The sequence below is a fragment of the Penaeus vannamei genome, chromosome 41 (assembly GCF_042767895.1).
Source record: "Penaeus vannamei isolate JL-2024 chromosome 41, ASM4276789v1, whole genome shotgun sequence".
Classification (NCBI taxonomy): domain Eukaryota; kingdom Metazoa; phylum Arthropoda; class Malacostraca; order Decapoda; family Penaeidae; genus Penaeus; species Penaeus vannamei.
The window spans coordinates 6,363,157-6,385,294 of NC_091589.1; the positions used below are offsets into that span (position 1 = coordinate 6,363,157).

At 35.0% G+C, this 22,138-nt stretch overlaps 3 protein-coding genes across 3 annotated transcripts; all 3 read right to left on the reverse strand.

Annotated features, from left to right (window-relative positions):
• Window positions 1–2,449: 2,449 nt before the first annotated feature.
• Window positions 2,450–3,657, reverse strand: LOC138860546 (larval cuticle protein A2B-like). Its single transcript, XM_070118148.1, has 3 exons — window positions 3,636–3,657; window positions 2,970–3,203; window positions 2,450–2,786 (listed from the first exon to the last, which is right to left on the reverse strand). The coding sequence occupies exons 1-3, from the start codon at window positions 3,645–3,647 to the stop codon at window positions 2,535–2,537; spliced, it is 498 nt and encodes a 165-aa protein (XP_069974249.1). The 5' UTR covers window positions 3,648–3,657; the 3' UTR covers window positions 2,450–2,534.
• Window positions 3,658–12,852: 9,195 nt separating this feature from the next.
• On the reverse strand, window positions 12,853–13,942 carry LOC138860550 (cuticle protein 7-like). Its single transcript, XM_070118153.1, has 3 exons — window positions 13,922–13,942; window positions 13,319–13,510; window positions 12,853–13,134 (listed from the first exon to the last, which is right to left on the reverse strand). Exons 1-3 carry the CDS (start codon window positions 13,931–13,933, stop codon window positions 12,862–12,864), a joined length of 477 nt encoding a protein of 158 aa, XP_069974254.1. The 5' UTR covers window positions 13,934–13,942; the 3' UTR covers window positions 12,853–12,861.
• A 2,164-nt stretch (window positions 13,943–16,106) lies between these two features.
• On the reverse strand, window positions 16,107–16,953 carry LOC138860461 (cuticle protein 7-like). The gene is made up of 3 exons (XM_070118032.1): window positions 16,942–16,953; window positions 16,561–16,752; window positions 16,107–16,379 (listed from the first exon to the last, which is right to left on the reverse strand). Exons 1-3 carry the CDS (start codon window positions 16,951–16,953, stop codon window positions 16,107–16,109), a joined length of 477 nt encoding a protein of 158 aa, XP_069974133.1.
• Between the last annotated feature and the right edge of the window lie 5,185 nt (window positions 16,954–22,138).

Genomic DNA, 22,138 nt, shown 5'->3' on the forward strand with positions numbered 1-22,138 from the left:
GAAGGGGTTCAAAATGTATATGGAATATAAATCAAAAGATTCTAACTAAAGCGTTAAAAACTGTATAATTGCAGTTCTTTCACACACAATACATACACACATTGTTGAGACCTGGTTAACCCGACCACGGTTTTGCGTTCAGTTAATATTCTAAAATAATTATAATTGTCTGTTTATTGAATCCGTGCCTAGATCTGATCTATTAGTTCACAGTGAAAATTACATATAAAAACTTTGATTTTATTTTGCGATAAAAGACAAGAATGTCATTTTTTTCCACACATACACATACACTGTAAACAAGCGTGTGTTGACAAAAAGAAGGAAAATAAAAAAATGCATAAACAACAAATAAAAGTAAAGAGCAAGATTAACTGACATTTATCAAAACGATTTTTTCTTCTTCAAAATATCAGATATACAGCTCCTGTAATGAGAGTCAGTTCTTTGAGTTTTGCTATTCACCCTCTTTGGAACCACCTAGCTTGCAGTTGCTTGAGTTGAAACAAGCGAACTTGTATTTTCTCGCTTAACTGATCGAATGTGGATGCGCCTCTTTCTAAAAACGCCAAGACTTACGGAATAATAACAGAAAAAAAACTATGATCAGATTTTAGCACAAGATAAAGGACATTCTGAATAACCGAAACGAATTAAACATTTCATAACTCGTCACTAAGCAGTGACTTCGTATTTCCATGGACGCCACACACACACACACACACACATACACACACAAACACACACACACACACACACACACGCACACACACACACACAATGATGAAGCATCTATGCATTCTATAAAGAAGAATCTAATGCAGCATGATTTCTGTTTATTCAAAATAAGTGTTTGGTTCTGGCAAAGAGGAAAACCGTATATCATTTTACTAGATCGATTATGGTGCAGCTACGAGAAATATTTACAAAGATCTTTTGCACATTTTTGTTTGATTTTGCTGCTATACAGAGATATTGAAAACATGAAGCTAAAATCATTGATACTTCTTGTGTTGGAAGAAGGGGGAAATCCCGCCTCCACACCATAGGTGTTGCCATTTCGACAAACAAACACTTTGAGGATATCGCATTTGAGGAATATCCAACTACAAAATCAACGATAACTACTATTACATATTTTGTGATCACTTATCTGAAGAAAACGTAAGATTAAATGGCTTACTTAGTATCAAAAAATATTAATTAATATACTCATTGGTTATTTACATTCGATCAATCACACTCTTTGTTACAAACTACCTAGGGTTTTAGCCTCATTCACAAAAATGCTATTTACGCTATGTTTACTTTGATTGGTTGCCAGATGTACAAAAGTGGGATCCAGAATGTGTACTGAAATATAATTCCGCAACTGTACATATGTATATATACATATATATGTATATGTAAGTTTATATATATGTATATGTGTGTGTGTGCGTATATATATATACATATATTCATATATACATATATATATATATATATATATATATATATATATATATATACGCACGCACATACATATTTCTATGTATAATAGATATATAAATTCTTAAAAGGCTCAAAAATGATCCCCTCAGACAATAAGAAATAAGCTTATACTGCACTTTCGCATATATATGTATATAAATACGTGTATGTATCTGTGTGTGTGTGTTCACACACGCACATACATATACGCTCACCTGCCATGTCTTTTCTCAACGCACGGCACTGTGTGTGAAGGAGCGCAGACTTGGAAGTGTTGTCTTTCTCTAAATATTTGTTCCCTGAACAATCACCGTGATTCAGGCGATTGTTTTTGTTGTTGCCTAACTTCGCAGATTCGTACATTCAACCACAAACTTAAAATATAATTCGTCCCATGCATTCTTAATGGCTACTAAAGTATCTTTAATAAAAGGCCGCTAATATATACATACATACATACATATATATATATATATATATATATATATATATATATATATATATATATATATATATATATATCAAAACCTATATGAGCAAGAAAGTAAGCCTTTCATATACAATAGAAACCGTTATTGGTTATGTTGAATATTTTCATCAAAGACTCTGATTTCGTAAATACAAGGAAAGGAGTAATCAGTCATTTTTCATTTTCATCTGAGAGTTTATGATGAAAGTCTGACTTACAAATCTCTCTCTCTTGGTATATATATATATATATATATATATATATATATATATATATATAAAATTCCTCGTTTCTCTTTGATTAGTAGTTTATCTTTCACACTGTTTTATTTTTTTTCCCCAATTCCGATGATTGTTTGACCATGATATATTTAGTTTCAATTAGAAACTTTAGTTTAGCCATATACGCTCGAATTCTTCTAGGTCCGAGACCTGAAAGTTTTCCGTGTGTAAATAAAATTTCATGCTTATAAAAAATAAGATCTTTATTTCATTTAGGAAAATATAGAGAAGATTTGCAAAATATACAGTCCTGTAGCTCTAGAAATCATCTGGAAAGCTAAAGATTATCTCTTAGATATCTCAATTACTTCTTAGGCATATTTGGGGGGAGCGGGCTTGTAGGCGGGGGTGTGCTCGGGGTACTGAGCCTCGCCCTCGTAGCTGACCTCAGCTACGAGACCGTCGCCGTTGTCCACGTACTTGACGGTCTGCTTGCGGCCGTCGGGGAGGTCCACGGTGTAGCTGCCCTCGGTCTTGTAGCCGTCGCGGGACTCCGAGTGGCCGAAGTTGGCGCCGGAGTAGCCGTCGGCGACGCCGTAGTTGTAGTTGTACTTGGGTGGGACCTGGAGAGAAGGAAAGTCAGTGAGAAATGTTTCTCAGTAAGCATTCATGCTCTTTTGTGGGACTATCATCGTGGCTGTAGCCTGGACAATTGGGGAAGAAGCTTTTGTAGTGACGGACTTGGTCTTATTAACAAGGCCATTAATGGTTGTCAAAAAGCCTTCTGTGATTGCCCAAATACTTACATCAGGGTATTCGGGCTCGTAGTGTTTCGGAGCGTGGTAGGCGGGTTCAGGGGCGTGGTAGGCGGGTTCGGGGGCGTGGTATGCGGGTTCGGGGGCGTGGTAGGCGGGTTCGGGAGCGTGGTAGGCGGGTTCGGGGGCGTGGTAAGGTCTTGGGGTGTAGACGAGGGGAAGGGGGGCATGGACGGGGGCCTTGTCGCACAGAGCGACGACAGCCACGCAGGCGAGGACGGCGACCTGCGGATACAATTTCAAATGTGAATAAAGCAGCATATTGAACCAGGCGCAAAAACAGAAAGGGAGACATGTTGCGACCAGTTCTCCATCGCCAAATAGTGTTTATATATATAATTTATATAATAAATAATCAATTATAATTATAATATATCTACAACAATACTTTTCTATACATTTGTTTATCAATAGGTATTTGAAAAAAGGTTTGACCGAATTCAGATCCATGGACGAAGATTATCCAAAAACACAAGAAGGAGAAAGTATGAACACTGTTGTCAGTACTGTCATTATCTAAACAAAATGAACATTTCTGAACTCAAATAGATCGCGTTGTGCCAATTTAAGCTAAATATTTACTGCTATAAATCCTACACGTCGTAATTTCTTCGTAGATTAAAAGTCTGAATTTCGCTATAGAAGAGGATTTCGTACCTTGAGAGACATGGCTGGAGAGCGAATGATAAATGGTGGTTGACACTTCCCCTTATATATGCGAGAGTGTGCGTTCGTCCGTGCGTTGGTTCTGCCTTAGGCCTTCCTCGCACAGCCTGAGGGGGTGATTTTCGAGTCCCTGAAATGCATTTACTAATTTTAAGTGGTGCAGATATCTTCTGTTGAAAGTTTTTATAGTCATCATTGTATATGTCTTCAGGTGATTTTGTGAATGCGACTGAGCATTTCTTTCTTTATTAGAGACGAAGATTCGGTTTCTAAATAAGCATCTTAGTTACTTTTCTTAGATATATATCTGTGTTTATATTAATCTTTCAACCTATCCATCCAATTCTTTCTACATATCAATCAGTCCATCTATCCATCTGTTTATCTATCTATCAGAAAATTTATCTGTCTACCAATATATATATGGCGAGAAAACGACAAGTACACAGAACGCTCTTAGAGTAGTCCTGTGACCAATTATCTCTTCTCACATTTCCTTTTATCAGAATGTTAACTTCTCCCGTTTATTTTCTCTCGGTGTGGGCCGTGAGAAGGCCTCTCACCCCGACGCCTCGTGTGTGCATATCTACATGTACTATTGTGTATCTGTACATATATTATAGGCATTCACGCACGGATGTGTTGTGTGTGTGCCTATACATGAAAACACACACACACACACTAACATATATACACACAAATAGGTGTGTTGTATATATGTTACATACACACACAAGGACATGCACACAGACACACACAAGCATGTAAATATACCTTTATATATATATATATATATATATATATATATATATATATATATATATATATATATATATATATGTACATTTATGTGTGTATGTATCTATATACACAAAGACATACGTGATATGCTTATATACATCTATATACATACGCGTCTTAGTTGACTTTTTTTTTTTTTTTTTTTTTTTTATCCGTGTATATTTCATTTTTTTTTCTGCTGTATTTTCTATTAGTGACGAGGGAAAGAACTTCTAAATTAATCATAAACAAATGACATACGATAACATCATGCTTCAGAACAACGAAGCAAGTCCCCCATGCAACGGAAAAAATAGATTTCAAACAAAATCAAGTTTAATAAAAGAGAACAATTTCCTAGTTCCAGGTGTACTGAGTAAAACTTTTCCAGAAAATTATATATATATATATATATATATATATATATATGTGTGTGTGTGTGTGTGTGTGTGTGTGTGTGTGTGTGTGTGTGTGTGTGTGTGTGTGTGTGTATTCCTTGATACTATCTAAAGCTGACTTCATTTGAACATTTGTCATAAAGGAAAATGTCTGATATAAAGAACCCAATTTTGCAAATGCAACATGTTAGACTTGGAGATAAATACAATATCTAAAATATATTCGCATTGAGTAAACCTTAAGGAACAATGGGCCATTTAGGTTCGGTTCAGAATATAGTGATTTTGTTTACTGTTTTACAATCCTTGTTCATGTCTTATTATATTGTGTTGTATTACATTGCGGTTCTCTGTTTTACCTGATATACAGTTTCTCTGTAAGTAAACCAAATGCAACTCCGTGTTATTTTGATTCTGTTGAAAATATAGAGGTTTTGTTTACTTCTTTAAAGTCCATGCTCTTTGTTGTGTTCCATAGTGTAGGAATTATTTTAAATAATTTCAGGCGATACTTTACTTTTATCTGATATACAGTATTCTGTATGAGTAAACTGGAACTTTATGCTTTTTTAGATATTTATGTTCTTGTATTCCAGAGTGCAAAAACTGAGTCAATTGCCTTGCTTTAGATGCTTTAGTGTAATATAATGCTATAGAAATTACAATCTAATAGGATGATTATGTAAAAAATGAAGATGAAATGAGATGGGATGATTTAATAAAAATAATTTTTTCTGATCTCTATATGTCTGTCGCTAGATGTTCTATGATTTATAATCATTGTAAAAACACTCACCAAAAGGCAAATATGCCCATTCTGATATTAAAATGGAAAAAATGAGTTTTCTGTACTCCAACGTTACATATAATCACAGTGAAAATATAGAAGCAATTTCACTGCATTCTGTGAAAATCAGTTAATTTATATCACTGAAATATCATGTCTTCTTCATCCATATATATATTTCTATGGTATGGATCACATGCAATCATTCAGGACGTATTTAATGAATTATAATTAGTTTATTTGACGATTTTCTATTTCAGTTTTCAGTTCAATTACGTCAGATGGGAGTAAAATGAGTAAAAAATTCAGATTTATAGAAAAATAAGATCTTTATTTCATATAAGAAAATATAATTCGTCGAATATATGTCCCTGATATATATTCCTTTATATCATCCTCTCTTAAGCATAGGCGGGGGGAGCGGGCTTGTAGGCGGGGGTGTGCTCGGGGTAGTGAGCCTCGCCCTCGTAGCTGACCTCAGCTACGAGACCGTCGCCGTTGTCCACGTACTTGACGGTCTGCTTGCGGCCGTCGGGAAGGTCGACGGTGTAGCTGCCCTCGGTCTTGTAGCCGTCGCGGGACTCCGAGTGGCCGAAGTTGGCGCCGGAGTAGCCGTCGGCGACGCCGTAGTTGTAGTTGTACTTGGGTGGGACCTGGAGAGATGGAAAGTCAGTGAGAAATGTTTCTCAGTAAGTATTCATATCTTTTGTGGGACCATCATTGGGGCTGTAGCCTGGACAATTGGGGAAGAAGCTTTTGTAGTGACGGACTTGGTCTTAGTAACAAGGCCATTAATGGTTGTCAAAAAGCCTTCTGTGATTACACAAATACTTACATCAGGGTATTCGGGCTCGTAGTGTGCGGGGGCGTGGTATGTGGGTTCGGGGGCGTGGAAGGCAGGTTCGGGGGCGTGGTAAGGTCTAGGGGTGTAGATGGGGATAAGGGGCTTGTGGATTGGGGCCTTGTCGCACAGAGCGACGACAGCCACGCAGGCGAGGACGGCGACCTGCGGATAGAATTTCAAATGTGAATAAAACAGCATATTGAACCAGGCGCAGAAACAGAAACATGTTGCGACCAGTTCTCCATCGCCAAATAGTGTTTATACGTATATAATTTATATAATACATAATCATATAATTATAATATATCTACAACAATACATTTCTATACATTTGTATATTGAAAAAGATTTGACTAAATCAGATCCATGGACGAAGGTTATCCTAACACAAGAAGGAGCAAGTATGAGCACTGTTCTAAAGAAAATGAACATTTCTGAACTCAAATAGATCGCGTTGTGACAATTTAAGCTAAATATTAATCGCCATAATCCCTACACTTCGAAATTTCTTCGTAGATTAAAAGTCTGAATTTCGCTATAGAAGAGGATTTCGTACCTTGAGAGACATGGCTGGAGAGGGAATGATAAATGGTGGTTGACACTTCCTCTTATATATGCGAGAGTGTGCGTTCGTTCGTGCGTTGGTTCTGCCTTAGGCCTTCCTCGCACAGCCTGAGGGGGTGATTTTCGAGTCCCTGAAATGCGTTTACTAATTTTCAGTGGTACGGATATCTTCTGTTGGAAGTTTTTATAGTCATCATTGTACATGTCTTCAGGTGATTTTGTGAATGCGACTGAGCATTTCTTTCTTTATTAGAGACGAAGATTCGGTTTCTAAATAAGCATCTGTCTATTTACTTTTCTGTCTAGCTATATATCTGTCTGTTTACATTAAGCTTTCAATCTATCCATCCAATTCTTTCTACCTACCACTCAGTCCATCTATCCATCTATTTATCTATCAGAAAATTTATCTGTCTACCAATATATATATGGCGAGAAAACGGCAAGTACACAGAACGCTCTTAGAGTAGTCCTGTGACCAATTATCTCTTCTCACATTTCCTTTTATCAGAATGTTAACTTCTCCCGTTTATTTTCTCTCGGTGTGGGCCGTGTGAAGGCCTCTCACCCCGACGCCTCGTGTGTGTATATCTACATGTACTATTGTGTATCTGTACATATATTATAGGCATTCACGCACGGATGTGTTGTGTGTGTGCCTATACATGAAAACACACACACACACTAACATATATACACACAAATAGGTGTGTTGTATATGTTACATACACATATACACAAGGACATGCACACACACACATGTAAATATACCTTTATATATATATATATATATATATATATATATATATATATATATATATACATATGTACATTTATGTGTGTATGTATCTATATACACAAAGACATATGTGCGATGCTTATATACACTTATATACATACGCGTGTTAGTTGACTGTTTTTTTTTTTTTTTTTTTTTTTTTTTTTTTTGTATCTGTGTCAATTTCATATTTTTTCTGCTTCATTTTCTATTAGTGACGAGGGAAAGAACCTTTTTCTAAATAAATCATAAATAAATGATATACTATAACATTATGCTTCAGAACAACGAAGCAAATCCGCCATGCAACGGAAAAAATAGATTTCAAACAAAATCCAGTTTGATAAAAGAGAACAATTTTCTTAGTTCATGGTGTACTGAGTAAAAGTTTTCCAGAAAATTATATATATATATATATATATATATATATATATATATATATATATATATAGATTATATTCCATGATACTATCTAAAGCTGACTTCATTTGAACATTTGTCATAAAGGAAACTGTCTGATATAAAGAACAATTTTGCAAATGCAACATGTTAGACTTGGAGATAAATACAATATCTAAAATATATTCGCACAGAGTAAACCTTAAGGAACAATGGGCTATTTGGATTCGGTTCAGAATATAGTGGTTTTGTTTACTGTTTTAAAATCCTTGTTCATGTCTTATTATATTGCGTTGTATTACATTGCGGTTCTCTGTTTTACCTGATATACTTTATTTATTTATTTTTTTTTATCTGTGAGTAAACCAAATGCAACTCTGTGCTATTTTGATTCGGTTGAAGATATAGTGGTTTTGTTTACTGCTTTAAAGTCCATGATCTTTGTTGTGTTCCATAGTGTAAGAATTAAGGCACCTATCTTATTTTTAATAATTTCAGGCGATACTCTACTTTATCTGATATACAGTATTCTCTATGAGTAAACTCTGTAATTTTATGCTGTTTTAGATATTTATATTCTTGTATTCCAGAGAGCAAAAACTGAGTCAATTGCCTTGCTTTAGATGCTTTAGTGTAATCTCATGCTATATAAATTACAATCTAATAGGATGATTTTGTAAAAAAATGATGAAATGAGATGGGATGGTTTAATCAAAATAATTTTCCTGATCTATATATGTCTGTCACTGGATGTTCTAGGATTTATAGTAATTATAAAAACACTCACCAAAAGACTAATATGCCTATTCTGATACTAAAATGGAAAAAAATGAGTTTTCTGTACACCAACGGTACATATAATCAGTGAAAATATAGAAGCAATTTCATTGCATTCTGTGAAAATCAGTTAATTTATATCACTGAAATATCATGTGGAGCGCTGTCTTCTTCATCCATATATACATTTCTTTGGTATGGATCACATGCAATCATTCAGGACGTAATTAATGAATTTTAATTAGTTTATTTGACGATTTTCAGTTTTCAGTTCAATTACGTCAAATGTGAGTAAAATGAATGAAAAAAATCAGATTTATAGAAAAAATAAGATCTTTATTTCATATAAGAAAATATAATTCGTCGAATATATGTCTCATATATTCCTTAATATCATCCTTTCTTAAGCGTAGGCAGGAGGAGGAGGGGCGTAGGCGGGGGGAGCGGGCTTGTAGGCGGGGGTGTGCTCGGGGTAGTGAGCCTCGCCCTCGTAGCTGACCTCAGCTACGAGACCGTCGCCGTTGTCCACGTACTTGACGGTCTGCTTGCGGCCGTCGGGGAGGTCGACGGTGTAGCTGCCCTCGGTCTTGTAGCCGTCGCGGGACTCCGAGTGGCCGAAGTTGGCGCCGGAGTAGCCGTCGGCGACGCCGTAGTTGTAGTTGTACTTGGGTGGGACCTGGAGAGATGGAAAGTCAGTGAGAAATGTTTCTCAGTAAGTATTCATGTCTTTTTGTGGAACCATCATTGGGGCTGTAGCCTGGACAATTGGGGAAGAAGCTTTTATAATGACGGATTTGGTCTTAGTAACAAGGCCATTAATGGTTGTCAAAAAGCCTTTTGTGATTGCACAAATACTTACATCAGGGTATTCGGGCTCGTAGCGTTTCGGAGCGTGGTAGGCAGGTTCGGGGGCGTGGTATGCGGGTTCGGGGGTGTGGTAGGCGGGTTCGGGGGCGTGGTAAGGTCTAGGGGTGTAGACGGGGATAAGGGGCTTGTGGACTGGGGTCTTGTCGCACAGAGCGACGACAGCCACGCAGGCGAGGACGGCGACCTGTGGACAGAATTTCATGTTATTTCAAATGTTGATAAAAGAGCAGCATACTGAACTATGTGCTTACCAGGAGTACAAATAGAAAGGGAGACTGGTGTTGCTGCCAGTTCTCCATCGCCAAATAGTGTTTATATATATGTGCTTTGTATTATATATAATCATATAATAATAATATATCTACATCAATACATTTTTATACATTTGTTTATCAATAGCGATTTGAAAAAGGTTTGACCGAATGAAAATCCATGGACGAAGATTATCTAAACACATAAGGAGCAAGTATGAGCACTGTTGTTAGTACTATTATCTAAACAAAATAAACAACACTTCTTTTCTCTCGTCTCATTTCTAAACTCAAATAGATCGCGTTGTGGCAATTTAAGCTAAATATTCACTGCTATAACTTCGTAATTTCTTCGGAGATTAAACGTGAATTTCGCTATAGAAGAGGATTTCGTACCTTGAGAGACATGGCTAGAGTGAATGATAAATGGTGGTTGACGCTTCCTCTTATATATGCGAGAGTGTGCGTTCGTCCGTGCGTTGGTTCTGCCTTAGGCCTTCCTCGCACAGCCTGAGGGGGTGATTTTCGAGTCCCTGAAATGCGTTTACTAATTTTCAGTGAGGCAATGGTTATTTGGAGAAAGATTTTTAATTTTATATCCTTATCTCATATGTTGTTTTCAGGTAATTTTAAGAACGTAATTGAACATTTAATTTATTAATGACGAAGAATAGTTTTTAAAAATAACTATCTCTGTGTCTATCTATTTACCATTCTATCTAGGTATATATCTGTGTTTCCATCAGCCTATCTATCTTTATATCCATCTATATTTACCTATCAATCACTCTATCTATCTATCTATATATACATATATGTGTGTGTGTGTGTGTAGGGCGAGAAAGCATCATGTATATAGAACGCTCTTAGACTAATCCTGTGACCAGTTATTCCCACTTCTCTGTTTATCAAACTGCTACTCACTTCTCTGTTTATATAACTGCTAACTTCTCCCACGTGTTTTCTCTCGGGGTTGGCCGTGTGGATCCCCCCCCATCCCCCACACACACGTCTTGTGTGTGTATATCTGCTGCTCTGTATCAATATTTACATTTTACGCATTCGCATACGGATGTGCAATTACTCACCGAAGCCGACACACACACACACATATATACATAGATGGATACACATACACACAGACGGATATATATATATATATATATATATATATATATATATATATATATATATATATATATATATATAAATAAATAAATAAATAAATAAATAAATAAATAAATATATATATATATATATATATATATATATATATATATATATATATATATATATATATATATATATATATATATATATATATGCATGTACACTCACACACACAGACACACACACACACACACACACACACACACACGTATATATAGACATATATATATATATATATATATATATATATATATATATATATATATATATACATATGTGTGTGTGAGTGTGTGTGTGTGTGTGTGTGTGTGTGTGTGTGTGTGTGTGTGTGTGTGTGCGTGTGAGTGTACATGCATATATATATATATATATATATATATATATATATATATATATATATATATATATATATATATATCCGTTTGTGTGTATGTGTATGTTTATGTACACATATTCATATACATCATTAGAACTTCTACCTAATAATTCACAAATAAATCAGATGCGATAATATTATGCTTCAAGACGATGAAACACGTCCGTCAAAGGAAAAAAAATCGCTTTCAAACAAAATCAAGTTTAACAAAAGAAAACAATTTCCTGGTTAATGATGTACTGGGTAAAACTTTCCCGAAAATACTATATATATATATATATATATAGATATAGATATAGATATATACACATATATAATATATTTATCTGAACGTTCGTCATAGAGAAAAATAACATAGAAAGAACACAGTTTAGCAAATGCATGTTAGACTTGGAGATAAAGGATTAATCTAATAAAGGTTCTCACTGATTAAACCTTACGTAGCTTTACGCAGTTTTCAATGAGGTTCAAGATACAGTGGTTTTCTTTTTGGTTTTAGAATTAATGTTCTTGTTGTATTCCATAGTGCAAAAGTTGATAAATTATCTTGCTTCGAATGTTTTCAGATGATCTGTTTTATCTGATACAGTTTTCTCTATAAACAAACTCTATTTAATTATATACTATTTTCATTAGACAAGATGCAGTAATAAATTTACTATTTTAAAAATCTATGCTGTATTCTGTGGTGTAGTTATGACAATGATCTTGCTTTGGATGTGATATCGAGAGATGATCTGCAACCAAAAGTTCAAATCTGTCATATCGAATGTTAGAGAAATTAGAATCTAATAACATGATACTGTAAATTGTGCTGGAATTCTTTGGTTATAATATGCTCATTCTGATTTCAAGATAAAAAAAATTGTTTTATACACCAACGGTAAATATAATCGTAGTGAAAATAAAGAAGGAATTTCACAGCATTCTGTGAAAATCGGTTAAATTTATATCAATGAAATATAGGGTTTGGAAGCGATATTTTCTTCAATCACACATATTTTTTGCTTTGGATCCCATTACATAAAAACAGCCTGAACATGTTTGGTAAATGTTACTAATTTCAGTCTTAATTAAATTCAGACTTTCTATTTGATAAAATTTTCTTGTAAAGTATGAGTAAAAAATTCAGATTTATATAAAAACAAGATCTTTATTTCATTCATAAGAAAATACAATTCGTCGAATATATGTCTCATATATATATTCCATTATATCATCCTCTCTTAAGCATAGGTGGGGGTAGGGGGGGCGTAGGCGGGGAGAGCGGGCTTGTAGGCGGGGGTGTGCTCGGGGTACTGAGCCTCGCCCTCGTAGCTGACCTCAGCTACGAGACCGTCGCCGTTGTCCACGTACTTGACGGTCTGCTTGCGGCCGTCGGGGAGGTCGACGGTGTAGCTGCCCTCGGTCTTGTAGCCGTCGCGGGACTCCGAGTGGCCGAAGTTGGCGCCGGAGTAGCCGTCGGCGACGCCGTAGTTGTAGTTGTACTTGGGTGGGACCTGGAGAGAAGGAAAGTCAGTGAGAAATGTTTCTCATTAAATATTCATGCTATTTACGTGGAACCATGATCGTGGCTGTAGCCTGGAGAATTGGGAAAGGAGCTTTTATAATGACGGATTTGGTCCTAATAACAAGGCCATTAATGGTTGTTAAAAAGCCTTCTATGACTGCACAAATACTTACATCAGGGTATTCGGGCTCGTAGTGTTTCGGAGCGTGGTATGTGGGATCGGGGGCGTGGTAGGCGGGCTCGGGGGCGTGGTAGGCGGGTTCGGGGGCGTGGTAAGGTCTTGGGGTGTAGACGGGGATAAGGGGCTTGTGGACTGGGGCCTTGTCGCACAGAGCGACGACAGCCACGCAGGCGAGGACGGCGACCTGTGGACAGAATTTGATGTTATTTCCAATATGGATAAAAGAAAATATTTTATTGTGCTTACCAGGCGCAGAAACAGAAAGGGAGACTGGTGTTGCGACCAGTTCTCCATCGCCAAAAATACTCATCGACTCGTGATTCTATGTACATGATTTATACAACATATAATCATATGATATATAATATGATATATCTACATCAATACATCTCTTTATATCTATATGTCTATGAATAGGGATTTGAAAAAGGTTTGACCGAGTTAAAATGTCATTATCCAAACGAAATAAACATTTTTGAACTCATAGATCGCTTTGTGCCAATGGAAGTTAAATATTCACTGCTGGAAACCCTACACTTCGTAATTTCTTCGTAGATTAAAAGTCTGAATTTCGCTATAGAAGAGGATTTCGTACCTTGAGAGACATGGCTGGAGAGTGAGTGATAAATGGTGGTTGACGCTTCCTCTTATATATGCGAGAGTGTGCGTTCGTCCGTGCGTTGGTTCTGCCTTAGGCCTTCCTCGCACAGCCTGAGGGGGTGATTTTCGAGTCTCTGAAATGCGTTTACTAATTTTAAGTGAGGTAATGATTATTTGGAGAAAGACTTTTAATTTTATATTCGTATCTCATATGTTGTCTTTGGTAATTTTATGAACGTAATTGAACATTTAATTTATTAATGACAAAGAATCGTTTTTTTAGATAAGTATCTGTCTGTCAATCTATTTACCATTCTATCTAGGTATATATGTATCTGTGTCTCCATCAGCCTATCTATCTTTATACATTTACCTATCAATCACTCTATCTATCTCTCTATATATACATGTATGTGTGTGTGTGTAGGGCGAGAAAGCGTCATGTATACAGAACGCTCTTAGACTAATCCTGTGACCAGTTATTCCCACTTCTCTGTTTATCAAACTGCTAACTTCTCCCACGTGTTTTCTCTCGGGGTGGGCCGTGTGGATGCCTCCCCCCCCCCTCCCCACGCCTCGTGTGTGTATATCTGCTACTCTGTATCAGTATTTACATTTTACGCATTCGCATACGGATGTGCAATTACTCACTGAAGCCGCCACACACACATAGAGAGAGATACACATACACACAACGGATATATATGATATATATATATATATATATATATATATATATATATATATATATATATATATATATATATATATATATATATATATATATATATATATATATATATATATATATATATATATATATATATATATGTATATATATATACATGTACACACACACACGTATATATAGACATATATATATATATATATATATATATACATATATATATATATATATATATATATATATATATATATATATATATATGTGTGTGTGTGTGTGTGTGTGTGTGTGTGTGTGTGTGTGTGTGTGTGTGTGTGTGTACGTGTGATGTTTATGTACACATATTAATATACATCATTAGGATGTTTATTCTCAGCTTATTTATTTATTTATTTATTTTTTTTTGTGACGAGGTAAAGAACTTCTACCTAATAATTCACAAATAAATCAGATGCGATAATATTATGCTTCAAGACTAATGCTGACTTTATCTGAACGTTTGTCATAGAGAAAAATAACTGATACAAAGAACACAGTTTTGCAAATGCATGTTAGACTTGGAGATAAAGGATTAATCTAATAAAGGTTATTCTCACTGATTAAACCTTACGTAGCTTTACGCAGTTTTCAAATAAGTTCAAGATACAGTGGTTTTCTTTTCTGTTTTAGAATTAATAATTTTGTTGCATTCCATAGTGAAAAAGTTGATAAATTATCTTGCTTTGAATGTTTTCAGATGATCTGTTTTATCTGATACAGTTTTCTCTATAAACAAACTCTATGTAATTATATACTATTTTGATTCGACAAGATATAGTAATAGATTTACTATTTCAAAAATCTATGTTGTATTTTATGCTGTAGAAGTTGTGACAATGATCTTGCTATGGATGTGATATCGAGAGATGATCTGCAACCAAATGTTCAAATCTGTCATATCTAATGTTAGAAATATTAGAATCTAATAACATGGTACTGCAAATTTTGCTGGAATTTTTTTTGGTTATAATATGCGATATCACACTTTATAATATGCTCATTCTGATTTCAAGAAGATTTGATTTTTTAAAATATATTTTTTGTCATTATTAAAAAAAACAAACAAACAAACAAAAAAACAAACAAACAAAAAAAAACAACGGTATATATAATCACAGTGAAAATAAAGAAGTAATTTCACATGATTTTGTGAAAATCGGTGAAACTTATATCTATGAAATATAGGGTTTGGGGAGCGACGTCTTCTTCAGTCACACAAATATATTCTTTGCTATGGATCCCATTACATAACAGTCAGAACGTATTTGGTAAATGTTATTCATTTACTCTGAAGTGCTTCATTTCAATCTTAAATTCAGACTGTATTGGATAAAATTTTCTTGTAAGGTATGAGTAAAAAATTCAGATTTATATAAAAACAAGATCTTTATTTCATATATAAGAAAATATAATTCGTCGAATATATGTCTCATATATTCCTTTATATCATCCTTTCTTAAGCGTAGGCCGGAGGAGGAGGGGCGTAGGTGGGGGGAGCGGACTTGTAGGCGGGGGTGTGTTCGGGGTAGTGAGCCTCGCCCTCGTAGCTGACCTCAGCTACGAGACCGTCGCCGTTGTCCACGTACTTGACGGTCTGCTTGCGGCCGTCGGGGAGGTCGACGGTGTAGCTGCCCTCGGTCTTGTAGCCGTCGCGGGACTCCGAGTGGCCGAAGTTGGCGCCGGAGTAGCCGTCGGCGACGCCGTAGTTGTAGTTGTACTTGGGTGGGACCTGGAGAGAAGGAAAGTCAGTGAGAAATGTTTCTCAGTAAGTATTCATGTCTTTTGTGGAACCATCAACGGGGCTGTAGCCTGGGCAATTGGGGAAGAAACTTTATAATGACGGACTTGGTCTTAGTAACAAGGCCATTAATGGTTGTCAAAAAGCCTTCTGTGATTGCACAAATACTTACATCAGGGTATTCAGGCTCGTAGTGTTTCGGAGCGTGGTAGGCGGGTTCGGGGGCGTGGAAGGCGGGCTCGGAGGCGTGGTAGGCGGGCTCGGGGGCGTGGTAAGGTCTTGGGGTGTAGACGGGGATAAGGGGCTTGTAGACTGGGGCCTTGTCGCACAGAGCGATGACAGCCACGCAGGCGAGGACGGCGACCTGCGGATAGAATATCAAATGTGAGCACTGTTGTTAGTACTGTCATTATCTAATCAAAATGAACATTTTTGAACTGAAATAGATCGCGTTGCGCCAATTTAAGCTAAATATTCACTGCTATAAACCCTACACTTCGTAATTTCTTCGTAGATTAAAGTCTGAATTTCGCTGTAGAAGAGGATTTCGTACCTTGAGAGACATGGCTGGAGAGTGAATGATAAATGGTGGTTGACACTTCCTCTTATATATGCGAGAGTGTGCGTTCGTCCGTGCGTTGGTTCTGCCTTAGGCCTTCCTCGCACAGCCTGAGGGGGTGATTTTCGAGTCCCTGAAATGCATTTACTAATCTTTAGCGGTGCGAAAGATTTTTTTTTATAGTCATTATCATAAATGTTGTTTTCAGGGAAAACTGTGAATGTAACTGAACATTTCTTTATCAAAGACGAAGATTCGGTTTCTAAATAAGCATCTTTGTTTATTTACCATTTTATCTAGCTATATATCTGTCTCCATTAAACTATCTACCTATCCATCCATTTCGTTCTTCCGATCAATCAGTTCATCTATCTATCTATTCATCTATCTATCAATATGTATATATATGGCGAGAAAACGACAAGTATACAGAGTGCTCTTTTAGTAATCCTTTGACCAATTATCTCTTCTCACTTTTCCTTTTCTCAGACTGTCAACTTCTCTCACTCCGACACTTAGTATGTGTATATCTGCATTTACATGTATCTGTACATACAGTACACGCATTCAAGCTGGGTTTGTGTGTGTGTATATACATAAAGAAAGACACCCATACACATGCATGTATATATATATATATATATATATATATATATATATATATATATATATATATATATATATATATATATATATACACACACATATATACACACACATATAGAAATAGTGGTGTTGTATACATATATATATATATCACACACACACACACACACACAGACACACACACACAAAGGCATACACACACACAAACATATATATATATATATATATATATATATATATATATATATATATATATACATATATATATATATACACACACACACACACACACACATATATATATATATATATATATATATATATATATATATATATATATATATATATACATATATATATATATATACATATATATACACATATATTCATATACATCTATAAATGTATATATATGTATTTTATGTGTGTATGTATCTATATATACAATGTTATATGTGTGTGATGCTTATATATATGTATATACATACACGTGAGTGTTTTTTTTTTTTTTTTTTTTTTTGTATACATATGCCAATTTCATGGTTCTTTCCTTCTTCATTTTCTATTAGTGACGAGAGAAAGTACCTTTAACTGATAAATAAAAACGATACACGTTAATATTATGCTTCTGAACAATGAACCACGTACGTCATACAAAGGAAAAATCGCCTTCAAACAAAATCAAGTTTAACAAAAGAGAACAATTTCCTGCTTATTGATATACTAAGTAAAACCATTCCAGAACATACTATATCTGATATCCATTGATATTATCTAATGCTGACTTTATTTGAACGTTTGTCAATAATGAAAAAAAATGATATAAAGAGCACAATTTTGCAAACGCAACGTGTTAGACTTGGAGGCAAATGATATATCTAAAAGAGACTCTTCTCACTGAGTAAAGCTTATGAAACAATATGCCATTTTGATTCGGTTCAAGATATAATAGTTCTGTTCACTGTTTTAAAATCCTTGTTCTTGTTTCTTCTATTGTGTTGTATTCCATTGATATTCTCTGTTCTGCCTGATATACAGGTTCCCTGGGAGTAAACCCTGTGTAACTCTATGCCAGTTTGATTAGGTTACAGATATAAGGGTTTTGTTTACTGCTTTAAAGTCCATGCTATTTGGTATGTTCCATAGTGTGAGAATTAAGGCACCTCTCTTGTTTTTAATAATTTCAGGTGATAGTCTTATTTTATCTGATATACAGTATTCTGTATGAATAAACTGGAACTTTATGCTGTTTTAGATATTTATGTTCTTATATTCCAGAGTCAATTGCCTTGCTTTAGATGCTTTAGTGTAATATAATGCTATAGAAATTACAATCTAATAGGATAATTTTGTAAAAAATGATAGAATTATTTCAAAATGAGATGAGATGATTTAATCTTAAAATAATTTTCCTGATCTCTATGTCTGTCGCTAGATGTTCTAGGATTTATAATCATTGTAAAAACACTCTCCAAAAGACAAATAAGCCCATTCTGAATCTAAAAAAAAGAAAAAAAGAAAAAAATGTTTTCTGTACACCAACGGTACATAAAATCAGTGAAAATGGAAGCAATTTCACAGCATTCTGTGAAAATCGGTTAACTTATATCACTGAAATATAGAGTGTGGAGCGCTGTCTTCTTCATTCATATATATATATATCTTTGCTATGGATCACATTATGTAATCATTCAGGGCGTATTTAGTGAATTTTAATTAGCTTATTTGACGTTTTTCTATTTCAGTTTTCAGTTCAATTACGTCAAATGTGAGTAAATTGAGTAAAAAATTCAGATTTATAGAAAATAAAATCTTTATTTCATATGAGAAAATATAATTCGTCGAATATATGTCCCTCATATATATTCCTTTATATCATCCTCTCTTAAGCATAGGCGGGGGGAGCGGGCTTGTAGGCGGGGGTGTGCTCGGGGTACTGAGCCTCGCCCTCGTAGCTGACCTCAGCTACGAGACCGTCGCCGTTGTCCACGTACTTGACGGTCTGCTTGCGGCCGTCGGGGAGGTCGACGGTGTAGCTGCCCTCGGTCTTGTAGCCGTCGCGGGACTCCGAGTGGCCGAAGTTGGCGCCGGAGTAGCCGTCGGCGACGCCGTAGTTGTAGTTGTACTTGGGTGGGACCTGGAGAGATGGAAAGTCAGTGAGAAATGTTTCTCAGTAAGTATTCATGCTATTTACGTGGAACCATGATCGGGGCTGTCGCCTGGGCAATCGGGGAAGAAACTTTTGTAGTGACGGACTTGGTCTTAGTAACAAGGCCATTAATGGTTGTCAAAAAGCCTTCTGTGATTACACAAATACTTACATCAGGGTATTCGGGCTCGTAGTGTGCGGGGGCGTGGTATGCGGGTTCGGGGGCGTGGTATGCGGGTTCGGGGGCGTGGTAAGGTCTTGGGGTGTAAACGGGGATAAGGGGCTTGTGGACTGGGGCCTTGTCGCACAGAGCGACGACAGCCACGCAGGCGAGGACGGCGACCTCTCATATGTTGTTTTCGGGTAATTTTATGAACGTAATTGAACATACAAGTTATTAATGACAAAGAATATTTTTTTAAAATAAGTATCTGTTGTCTATCTATTTACCATTCTATCTAAGTATATATCTGTGTCTCCATCAGCCTATCTATTTTTATATCCATCTCTTTTTACCTATCAATCACTCTATCTATCTATATATACATGTATGTGTGTGTGTGTGTGTTTAGGGCGAGAAAGCGTCATGTATATAGAACGCTTTTAGACTAATCCTGTGACCAGTTATTCCCACTTCTCTGTTTAGCAAACTGCTAACTTTTCCCACGTGTTTTCTCTCGGGGTGGGCCGTGTGGATGCCTCCCCCCCCCCCCTCCGCCTCGTGTGTGTATATCTGCTGCTCTGTATCACTATTTACATTTTACACATTCGCATACGGATGTGCAATTACTCACCGAAGCCGACACACACACACACATATATACATAGATGGATACGCATACACGCAAACGGATATATATATATATATATATATATATATATATATATATATATATTCATATATATATATATGTATATATATATATATATATATATATATATATATATGTATATATATATATATATATATATATATATATATATATATATATATATATATATATATATATATATATATATATAAATATATATATGTATACACACACACACACACACACACATATATATAGACATATATATATATATATATATATATATATATATATATATATATATATATATATATATATATATATATATATATATATACACACACATATGTGTGTGTGTGTTTGTGTGTGTGTGTGTGTGTGTATGGGTGTGTATGTGTGGGTGTACTTGTGATGTTTATGTACACATATTCATATACATCATTAGGATGTTTATTCTCAGCTTCATTTTTTTTTTCTTTCAGTGACGAGGTACAGAACTTTTATTTACTAAATCACAAATAAATCAGATGCGATAATATTATGCTTCAAGACGACGAAACAAAGTCAAAGGAAAAAAAAAAAATCGCTTTCAAACAAAATCAAGCTTAACAAAAGAAAACAATTTCCTGGTCACTGATGTACTGGGTAAAACTTTCCCGAAAATACTATATATATATATATATATATATATATATATATATATATATATATATATATATATATATATATATATATATATATATTCCTTGATACTATGTAATGCTGACTTTATCTGAACATTTGTAATAGAGAAAAATAACTGATACAAAGAACACAGTTTTGCAAATGCATGTTAGACTTGGAAATAAAGGATTAATCTAATATAGTTTATTCTCACTGATTAAACCTTACGTAGCTTTACGCAGTTTTCAGTGAGGTTCAAGATACAGTGGTTTTATTTTCCGTTTTAGAATTCATAATTTTGTTGCATTCCATAGTGCAAAAGTTGATGAGTTATCTTGCTTCGAATGTTTTCAGATTATCTGTTTTATCTGATACAGTTTTCTCTATGAGCAAACTATGTAATTATATATTATTTTCATTAGACAAGATGCAGTTATAAATTTACTATTTTAAAAATCTATAGTGTATTCTGTGTTGTAGTTGTGACAATGATCTTGCTTTGGATGTGATATCGAGAGATGATCTGCAACCAAATGTTCAAATCTGCCATATCGAATGTTAGAGAAATTAGAATCTAATAACATGATACTGTAAATTTTGCTGGAATTCTTTGGTTATAATATGCTCAATCTGATTTCAAGATGAAAATTTGAGTTTTTTAAAATTTAATTGTTATTTCTTTATCTTTTATTATTATTATTATTATTATTATTATTATTATTATTATTATTATTATTATTATTATTATTATTTTTATATACCAACGGTATATATAATCACAGTGAAAATAAAGAAGTAATTTCACATGATTTTGTGAAAATCGGTGAAACTTATATCTATGAAATATAGGGTTTGGGGAGCGACGTCTTCAGTCACACAAATATATTCTTTGCTATGGATCCCATTACATGATAACAGTCAGAGCGTATTTGTTAAATGTTATTCAGTTACTCTGAAATTC

Bases quoted from the DNA above. Each gene is read 5' to 3' on its own strand.
- LOC138860461 (XM_070118032.1), bottom strand. The intron at 16,380-16,560 runs GTAAGTATTTGT...CCTTCTCTCCAG, and splicing joins ACGAGCCTGAATACCCTGAT to GTCCCACCCAAGTACAACTA.
- LOC138860546 (XM_070118148.1), bottom strand. The intron at 2,787-2,969 runs GTAAGTATTTGG...CCTTCTCTCCAG, and splicing joins ACGAGCCCGAATACCCTGAT to GTCCCACCCAAGTACAACTA.
- LOC138860550 (XM_070118153.1), bottom strand. The intron at 13,135-13,318 runs GTAAGTATTTGT...CCTTCTCTCCAG, and splicing joins ACGAGCCCGAATACCCTGAT to GTCCCACCCAAGTACAACTA.